The 9,614-nt window shown below is 57.7% G+C and overlaps 2 protein-coding genes across 5 annotated transcripts in view; one reads left to right on the forward strand and one right to left on the reverse strand.

The window, feature by feature from the left end:
* The window catches only part of AGAP3 (ArfGAP with GTPase domain, ankyrin repeat and PH domain 3), an 81,592-nt gene extending 79,336 nt beyond the window's left edge, over positions 1-2,256 (reverse strand). The window contains exon 1 of one of the 4 annotated variants that reach the window (XM_074267479.1): positions 1,856-2,254. In XM_074267479.1, the coding sequence (XP_074123580.1) occupies positions 1,856-2,177 (322 nt within the window). In that variant the 5' untranslated portion in view covers positions 2,178-2,254. Of the gene's footprint in view, positions 1-1,855 lie in introns of all 4 variants that reach the window. The other 3 variants (XM_074267480.1, XM_074267478.1, XM_074267483.1) reach the window with 3 other exon arrangements.
* Positions 2,257-4,911: 2,655 nt separating this feature from the next.
* TMUB1 (transmembrane and ubiquitin like domain containing 1) lies at positions 4,912-8,202 on the forward strand. The gene is made up of 3 exons (XM_074267492.1): positions 4,912-5,017; positions 6,380-6,792; positions 7,159-8,202. The coding sequence occupies exons 2-3, from the start codon at positions 6,407-6,409 to the stop codon at positions 7,508-7,510; spliced, it is 738 nt and encodes a 245-aa protein (XP_074123593.1). The 5' UTR covers positions 4,912-5,017; positions 6,380-6,406; the 3' UTR covers positions 7,511-8,202.
* The last annotated feature ends 1,412 nt before the right edge of the window (positions 8,203-9,614 follow it).

The raw sequence follows: 9,614 nt of genomic DNA on the forward strand, positions 1-9,614 counted from the left end.
ACTCCAGTTAACTCTGGCTAGATCTCCAAACCCAGGTTTGGTGGCTCGATCTCAATATCATCAGTCAGTATTCTCATGAACCTAACAAAGCCCTTCTTCACACTTCTTGGAATGTTATATTCGAGAGTTGCTCCCTTCCCTACCTGTCTCAGGCACTCTCTTGCTCATATTAAGCTCTCTCTTCACTTTCTAAATGGGGGCAGGGAATCCCAGAATCTCCCATGGTTCAGAACTTCCCTATTCCCTCAGAAGAGCATGGGGTTCTGTGTCTTCTTCCTTCCCTACACGTTTAACAGGAGGGGGTTTTGCCACTCGCTCCAGCACCCAACGCCCCCAGAAATGCCCACCTCTAACGCATGGGGCTAGAACCCAGTCTTACAGATGATCCAGGCCACTGACTCAGATCCAGGTTAATGAGATTTTTTTCCCCTGCCGCTGTATAGCTTAACGAGTTCGCACAGGACTCAGCCTTGGGAGGAAAAGGCCCAGAAGAGATGAGAATTCGGAGGGAAAGAAGTCTGCAAGCCTCCGTTATGGCGGGTCCTGCCTCTTCCCCTTCAGTCTGAGGGTATCTCTCCAGCTTTTACTACCCTCTCCCAAGGGGGTGGAGTTTGGGCTGGGGAGAAAGGGTGCGGGCTGAGGAAGGATGGGAGGGGGGCAGTGCCCGTCCCGGACCCGGACTTAACCCACCAGGATCCAGCACAGTCCCACCCCCCCAATTCCCCACCGCAAGAACGATTTCCTAGTTCCGAGACCCCCCCTGGGCCCTCAGACACCTAGCACTGCAGTTCAGAGGGAGGCAGGAACCTTTCCTTCCCCATCAAAATGCGGCCCCGGGAGGCAGGCAGATGGCTCGAGTCTCATTCCATCTGTCCCTTCCCGGTGCTCAAAGGTTAGGGTGCCACGGAGTTTCCTGGCCCGGGGGCTCAGAACCGGGGAACAGTTCCAAGGTCCGGAGCTCACGAGCGGCTTCCCATCTCGGGGGCTGCTCCGTCCCGGAAAGAGACCCCGGTTCTAGGGAGTGAAGATAAAAGCACTGAGGCGGGGAGCAGCCCTGCCCCCTCCCCACACCTCCTCCCCACTCCTTTCAGCGCCCCAGGGGCGGCTCCCGAGGAAGCAGCCGCATGGATCTGAGCAGGCGGTTCTGCAGAGCACGGGTGGGGACTGGAGGGCGTGGAATAACGGGTCCGCGCCCACGCGGCCCCCGGCGCCGAACCACGCGCCAGGCCCGGGCCCGCAGCTCCCCCGCCGCGGCGTGGGGGTGTGCGAAGGGGGAGGGGAGGGGAGGAGAGAGCTGGGGGCGAGCGCCAGCCTCTGGGGGCCGGGAGGAGCCCGGCCCGGGAAAGATGCCATTACCAGGGAGGCTCCGGATCCCCAGCCCCCCGGGGAAGGACGGAGCAGCTGCCTGGACGCCTCCACGAGCAGCCCCACCTCCCGCGCCTCTAGCTCTTCGGCCCTTTCCCCCTAGCCCTTTTACTGTTCAAACGCGACCCTCCCCTCCCCATTCAGTCTCGCCCCCCACCTACATACACACTCTGGGCCCGAGGAGGAGGGAGGGGGAGGGGAGGGGAAAGCGGCGTGTCCCCAGACTGCAGACCGAGTGGCCTGCGCCGGGGTCTCAGCAGAACGTGGCTTGGACCCCAGCCCGGCCTGAAGTGCAGCCAGAGAGGAAGTGGTACGGCCTAAGCCCCCAGCCCGCAGAGCCTCGGACGGGAAACGGCGTGGCTGGGCCCCGCGATGCCGCGGACGGCGGCTAACTACGCCCGGCCCCGGGCTCTTGGGACGGAGCAGCCGCCCCCCGCTCTCCCCCGAGCCCCTGACCCCGCTGCCCGCGGCGTCCCCGAGCCCGGCTCACCCTCGATGGAGATGACGTGCTCTCGGATCTGATTCTGCAGCCCCAGGTCCTCGATGCGTTCGATCAGGTCGTAGATGGCGTAGATGTTGGGGTGCACCGACTCAAAGCGCTGGATCTCGGCCCGGATGGCCGCCGAGTTGGACAGCGCGAACTGCTGCGGGGGCCCTCCGGCCAGCTGCTGGGAGGGGCCGCCTGCACCCCCAGCCCCGGGCCCCGCGCCGCCGAACTGCCCTCCGCCCCCACCGCCCCCGCCGCCAGCCCCCGAGGCCGCCAGGCTCTGCTGCTGCTGCGGGCTCTGCCCCCCGCCCGCCTGGAAGTTCATGGCTCGGGAGCCGCGGGGGCCGGGCCGGGGCGGGGGCGGCGCTGCTGCGGCGGCGGCGGCGGCGGGGGTCGGGGTCTAGCAGGGACCGGGACCGCAGAGCCGGAGGTGCGGGCTAGTGCATGGGGCCGGAGAGCCGGACGCGCCGCCGCGGCCGCTGCAGACGCTGTGGCCGCCGCTGCCGAGCGCTTCCCGGAGCCACGATCTCGCCGCCCGCCGCTGCTTCCCACCAGCAACCAGCGGCAGCAGCAGCAGCAACAACAACGGGACCGGGAGCGCGCCGCCCGGGCCCTCCCCCCGCGTCATGCGCACGCACCGCCGCCCCCGCCGGCACCGGCACACGCAGCCCTAGCCCCCCTAGCGGCCGCCCCCGCCCCTCTCCCCTCCCCCTCCCATTCCTCGCGCACGCTGCCCGCCGCCACTCTCAGTCCGCCCCCGCCCTCACCCCGGCGTGCCCCCAGCATCCCTGGCCTCCTGAGCCCGCGCTCCGGCCCGTCCTCCTGCACCTCCCCGCGCCGGCTCGCAGGAAAAGCCGCTCAGATGCTGCTCTCCGCCCCAGCCTTCCCCAGCCCCTCAGCCCTGGAGGCAGCAGCGCTCCTCCGTTAACTCTTCTCAGAGTGGTCACTGCCCGGCTGCCCCTGGCCTCCTCCTTTCCTCCGGGATCAGCTCCTCACTCCCCGGAGTGACCCCACGTGCCAGTGGGAGCACCACTGGACACCCGTTAATTCTCTGGCTGCTCAAGCAATACCTGTTGATTGCCTGAGAGAAGAGGGACCAGTGTCCAGACCAAGTTTAGCGTAGCACCGGGCACATACTAGGCACTTAAGTGTTTCGAACGAACGAATGAATGAATGCTGTCACTCCTGAATCAAGCTGACCAAAGCTTATTTTCAGGGAGTAACAAGGCCAAAACTTCTCTTCCTCCCCACCCCCTCCCACCCAAGACCCAACAGTCTAATTGGAGATCAGAATTCTGAGTTTCTCGGTTCTGAGTGTAGCAGTTTAATTAAAAAAAAAAAAAAAAAAAAAAAAGATGATTGAATGATATCCAGAGCATCACACCTCAGGAGTCAGAGTCCTCCATCACTTCTCACCTACAAGATATTTAAATTCTTCATTAATCCCTACAGTAATGCTTTATACATAGAGGCCTATTAATAATTACTTGATTGACCTTTCTGATAGGAAAACTGGAATATCACTAAGGAGAATTGCATACTATACAAAGAAATAAACTAGAGGCAACAAGTGTTACTGTATCCTCTACTTACCCTAGCCAGTGTTTTTCAAGGAAGAGGACCCACTGTAATGTATGTCTCCATTCATTTTTCTTTTCTCCAAGCCCTTTCTCTCCTTTATTTTGGTCTGTGGTGGGCTCATGTGGATCCAGAAGCCCCACCCTTTTCCTCTGCTAGAGATCTCTTGTGGTCCCAGGAAATCCTTAAAATCTGTTCTTTTGCTCCAATGGAGTATAGGGAGTTTCTACCAATCAGACTTCTCAGGCTATGAGCAGCTTCTTGTGATGGAGGATATGTCTTTAAACTTCTTCTTCCTCTTGTTCCCAAAGCTGAACGGCTTCACGCCATTATTTTTATTTTTCTCCAAGTGTGCCCAATTTCTGCTCTAATGTCCCTATGGGCTCTCTGGGGGATCAGTGTTCAATTTTCATTTTTGTCTTTAATTAGCTGTGTGGTCTTGGACAATTCAAATTACTTTTCTACACCTCAGGTCCTCAAATAGAGGATGAGGGAACTAGACTTGATGATCCCTAGTTTGGCTTCTGGTATTAAAATTCTAAGATAATATCTGGCCAGATAACAACTAAAGACAACATGGGCTTTGATGTGTAGTTCTGTAGTGGTTTACAAAATGCTTTCCTAACTAAAAGGCCTCAAGGTAGGTGGTGTGATAATTATTTCCATTTTACCCAAGGTCACATAGCTAGGGAATGATAGAATGAGGTTTAAACTAAGACCATCTTAGAATTTATTGCATATACAAGTCAGGTTATACAGCAGATCCCCAGAAGCCCAGGGTAAAATGAATCTGACACCAAAGATATTGGAAAGGGAAGTGTGTGTGGGGACTAGAGGCCCTTAAAAGTTGAATGGAGCTCAGAACACACACACACACACACACACACACACACACACGGTCCTTGGGCTCATTCCAGGTCCTTGGAACCAGATTCATTTGCAGGTATTTAAAAAAAAAAAAGTTATTGATGGTATTTGAGTGAAGTTAGCTTCTGTGCTAAGCTTCTCTTTGTGAAAAAGGTGGTGAATTCAGGATGAGGTGATATTGTGATATTAAGCACATCTATTTAAAATCTCTGGCTTTTCAGTTTCCTCATCTACAAAATGAGGAGGTTGAAGTGGATCAGTGGTTCTTAAAGTGGAATCCTTGAACTGGTTTTAAAATATATAACAGGGTAATGACATTTCAACATGATTAGTGTCCTTTTTTAATCCTGTTGTTTTATGCACTTTAAAACATTTTCCTTACAAGGGCATCCATAGACTTCACATATTGCAGAGATGATCTCTAAGACCCCTTTCAGCTTTGACCCAAAGTTGTAACTTTACAGTTGGCTGGGGCTACTTGGGTATTCTCTTCCTCCCCTGACTCTCCCCACCTTCTTGCTTTTCTAGTTCCCAACCCCCTGAAGGAGAATTAGATGAGTGAGTGGGCGGGGCCTAAGCTGCATCCTCGGGACTACAAGTCCCATAATACCCTGGGCGAGTCTTGCGGGACGGGGGGCGGGGTGGACAGGTAGGAGCGACCTCGGCGTCGCGCTCCCGGAAGCACTGGGGTGTCCGACATGGAGATGGCCGAGCGGTGCTGTGAGTAGAGGGTATTGGGATCCCATTCTCCCCTCCTCGGATATGTCCCCAGGTTTTCCGACACCCCTCCGCAAACCTTTTAATTTGGGGGGAGGTGTCTTTTTGGGTGGAGGGAACTTCCTTAGAGGATCCCGGGTCTAGAGCTTGATGATGGGGGCGGGGAGACAGTGGAAACGTACAGGTGAATTTGGAGTACTGAGAAACAGAAGATAAGCTACTCGGAGGATGGGATGGGGAGCTGGTGAAGCGAGGGCTGGGGCGAGCTTGGGGTCTTTAAAAGATGGGAACGAGGTTCCGTAGGGCGGGCTTGGGGTTTGGGAAGGAAAGGAGTTGGGTAGAGATGAATGGGGGCTGTTTAGGAGACGTGAGTTAGGGATGGGACTGGCCTTTGGGGATGGAAGGAGTTGTGTGGCCGCGGTGGGCGGAGGGTTGCCTTTAGGAGACTTGGATTTGACGGTCTCAAGGGATGGGAGTTTGTCTTCTGTGGAGGGAGGAATGATGTAGTGATGGAGAGGTGGAAGGGGCGTTTAGGAGGCATGAATTGAGGCCTGAAAAGGTGGTCTTAGGTTTGTGGGTGGAAGTTGTGTAAATGTTTTTTTTTTTTTTTTTTGAGGCTGGGGTTAAGTGACTTGCTCTAGGGTCACACAGCTAAGAAGTGTTAAGTGTCTGAGACCAGATTTGAACTCAGGTCCTCCTAAATTCAAGGCTGGTGCTCTATCCACTACGCCACCCAGCTGCCCCTGAAGTTGTATAAATTGAGGGGGGGTTTAGGAGACAGAAATTGAGGCCCTCAGTAAGGGGACTTGGGGTTTAGCGATAGAGAAAGAATTGCCCCCTTTAGAGGCAAGTTGGGAAATTTTCGGTGACAGAAGTTGAAATCTCAGAAATGGGATTTGCAGTTGATGGGAGTAGAGTATTAAGTCAAATTTGGGGCTTTTGGTATACAGAAGAGTAGAATTAGTGCGTTTGGGGGATAGAGGTGTATTTGGGGGCATAATTAAGATGCAGAGAAACTGAGGGCAACGAATTAAAGAGTTGGTTAGTTGATTGCAACAGCATGAAATAAAGTTTGGGGACTTCAGAAGATCAATTGTGAGGCCCCAAGGTGGAATGTAGTTTGATGGTGCAGATTTAGAAAACAGCTGTTGAGGAACCAAAGGATGGAATTTGAAATTTAGAGATAAACAGTAGAGAGGCAGATTTGGGGATTTTAGGAGACAAAGGAATTGAGGAATATTGGGTAGGGTAAATTCAAAGAATGGAGGGCTGTGAAGCTAGAGTTTAATGGGAAATAGAAGGTTAGTGAAAGAAGAGGGGTTTTAGGCAGGCTGCTATCTCACTGGCCTCTTTATGTCCTTGTAGCTTAGTAGCCTGGCCTAGGCAGGTGCCATGGCCCTGATTGAGGGGGTGGGGGACGAGGTGACTGTCCTTTTTGGGACACTCCTCTGTCTCCTGGTGCTGGGCCTGGCCTGGATCTCTACACACACCTCAGAACAAAGTGATCTGCTGCCCCAGGACTCAGGGACCCCCTCCCCAACACAGTCCAGAGAGGCTGCAGTATCCACAGTCAGCAACAGCCAGGATGCTTCGGGTCCTGAGGCCCCCACACTGAGGCAGCGAGTGCCAAACTCACAGTCAGAGCCTGGGACTGTAACCCCAGAAGCACCCCCCCCCAGCTCTCAACCAGGACCCCTGGTGCTTAGGCTGAAGTTCCTCAACGACTCGGAGCAGGTGGCAAGAGCCTGGCCCCAGGACACCATTGGCTCCTTGAAAAGGTGAGTAGAGGTGGGGAGAGCCAAGGGAAGGGAAGGAGATGCCCAGGGAATGGTCTACAGTCCTAGAGAGAAGCAACCATCTCAGTCCAGGGCTCATCACACTCAAACAGAAGCAGATCCCTGCAGAGGCATGGGATGTCATGTGTCTTTATTTTGTTTAAACTTCCCAGTTACACCTCGACCTTGTTGGAGTTGCTAGTTTGACCCTTCTGAGCATGGTTCAGCGGAGGGTCCTAATTCTAGCTCTCTCAGGGCTATTGGAGGGAGGAGAGACTTGGGGGGGGGGGGGAGAAGAGCTGTGGCCACCAGGCCTAGGACTAGGATTGGCTGAGGCCTGCTCTCTTACCCAGGTCCCTCTCTCCTCAGGACCCAGTTTCCAGGCCAGGAACACCAGGTGCGGCTCATTTATCAAGGGCAGCTTCTCGGAGACGATGCCCAGACTCTGGGCTCCCTTCACCTCCCCCCCAACTGCGTTCTCCACTGCCACGTGGCCGCCAGAGCAGGTCCCCAACACCACGGCTGCCCACCGGGGTCAGAGACCGGCCCCTCGGGGTTGGGAGTGGGCAACCTGCTGCTCCCCCTGCTGCTTCTCATGCTGACACTGCTTTGGTACTGCCAGATCCAGTACCGACCCTTCTTTCCCCCCACCGCCACTCTGGGCCTGGCCGGCCTCACGCTGCTGGTCAGTCTCCTGGCCTTCGCAATGTACCGCCGCTAGTGCCTGCCCGAGCCCAGGGCCAGAACCAGCCCGGACCCCATTCTCCGCGGCACAGCGGGAGCTGCTGCCTCCCTCGGCCCGCGGCTAGGGCATGCCTCTTCCCCCTGCCTTGGAGCCCGGCTCTGCAGAGAGAGCTGCGGGGGCCTTCCGAGTCTTCCCCGTGTGAGCAGCCCTGCTCCCGGCTGGCCCCGGGGACCGCGGCCGCTTCCCCACCGGGGAGCTGCTGCCCCTGCCTGGGGGTGCAGGGCATGGCCAAGCCTTTGGGCCCCCCGAATGCCCAGCCCGCCCATGCGCCCTGAGAGTTGCCAGTGACCCCCAGAGCCCGCGGCCGGCCCGGACTCCAGGACAGGATCGAGCCCGAGCTCGGGTTCTTTGCATAAACTTCGATTAAAAACAAAAATGTGAGTTCCCAGCGCTGCCGGGTGTGTTGAGTGAGTGTGCTGCAGTGAAGGAGCCGGGGGATGGGGGAGCCGGACTCCCGGGACCTCCGGGGTTCCGAAAAGGCAGGGAGCTGCCCGGGAGTCCACTTCTTTGAGCCACCAGGAAGCAGCTGTGCCCGGGGGCGGGCCACCGGACCCCGAGGCCGAGCGCCCCCTCCCCCAAAAAAGGGAGGGGTGTAGGACTGGTGGCACTACCTACCTCACAGGGCTGTTGTGAGGGACGCGCTATATAAAAAGAAGCTGTTACTCATCCGCTGCCGACTCGGTCATTGGGCGGACTCGGAACTAGGGGGCGGGGCTTTAGGAGAGAGCAAGGTCGGCCTCTTCCTCCCCTGCGCTTTTGGTGCGTCCTCGGGCGCTGCGCCAGCACCCCAGAGCCCGCAGGGGCAGACGGGAGCCACGTCCTTGCCCGCCCGAAGGATCCGGCTGTGATTGGCGGTGAGAGTGACTGCAGAGGGGCTGCCGGGAAGATGGCGGACTCGGAGGCATCCGGCCTATGACGGCCCGACTCTGGGCAAAGGGCGGGCCCGGACGCTGCGGTCCGAGGCCACTCTCTCGGATCTCCACTGTGGGGGGGAGGGGAGGGGAGGCGCGGGAAGAAAGGAAGGGAAGCGGGGTCTTCCTAATCCCTGGCTAGAACCTTGGTTCCCTCCCCTCAGACAAAGGGGCGTGGCGCGAGACCGCTCTGCTCTGAGAAAGGGCCCACTTGTAAAGTTGGCGAGTCGGGGGCGGCCGGGCCTGGGTCCTCTGGGCTAGTGCCGCCCTCGAGCCCTACCTATTCCTCCGGTTCCCTGCCAGCCGCGCTCTGGGGCAAACTAGCCCCGGGCTCGTCTCTCATGGAGGGCGGCAGGGGCCTGTGTGAGGGGGCCGGGGCAGCATTCCCCAGGAAGGGGCTGGCGCCACCGCCGCTTAGAGCCGACAGTCTGTAAGAACCCTGAGTGGCTCTAAGTCCAGTTTACAGCTGTCCACGTGCTCCGAAAGTTGTAAAACGACCAAACGCTGAGAGCCTTGTTCCGGGCCGTTCCGCCCGCCCTGGGAGAGAGCTTTTGCCTCGGGCCAGCCATCCCAGGGCAGAGGCCTCCAAAACGCCCCGGATGTGGTCAGTCTGGGACGTGCGGGGCGGGCAGAATGGGCTCCCACTCCCAGCCCGCCCTACGCCCGTCAGGCTGCGCCCAGCCTTAGGTCATAGCCCCTGACCCTTGGCGCTGCTGCTGCTGCTTGCCGCACCTTCCTCCCTCCACTTAAACTCCTCGGCCCTCCGCCAGCCTCCGAGCCTGCCCTCTCGCCATTGGGCTGTTTTGTGCCCATCTTCCCTCGCATAGTGAATCACCCGCCTGGAGTGTGCAACAAGGGGACAAAGGGACGAAACCACCACGACCGGGCAGTTAGCGATCGGGGCCTCGGCCCGGCCCTGTAGCCTGGGAGGGAGGATGCACCTCCCGTCTCTACCTCTCCCTCCCTCCTCCTCTCACCCTTATCTTTGTTAGCTTTGCTTCTTCCCGAGGAAGTCTTGTATTTTCCCCATCCACAGGTCAGGAAGATGCCCAGTTACAATGTCCTGGTACCTGGGCACGCCCGTTCAGGTTCCCCGAAAGGCCTCGATCAGCAAGATCTGGCTCGTGCCTGCCATGCTACCGCACACTAGGCCCCCACTCCCTAACATC

The sequence above is a fragment of the Sminthopsis crassicaudata genome, chromosome 5 (assembly GCF_048593235.1).
Source record: "Sminthopsis crassicaudata isolate SCR6 chromosome 5, ASM4859323v1, whole genome shotgun sequence".
NCBI lineage: Eukaryota > Metazoa > Chordata > Mammalia > Dasyuromorphia > Dasyuridae > Sminthopsis > Sminthopsis crassicaudata.

What these genes read in the sequence shown, in the direction of transcription:
- TMUB1 (XM_074267492.1), top strand. Translation starts at nt 6,407, where the DNA reads ATGGCCCTGATTGAGGGGGTGGGGGACGAGGTGACTGTCCTTTTTGGG. An exon ending in ACCATTGGCTCCTTGAAAAG is followed by an intron (nt 6,793 to 7,158) that starts GTGAGTAGAGGT and finishes CTCTCTCCTCAG; the next exon opens with GACCCAGTTTCCAGGCCAGG.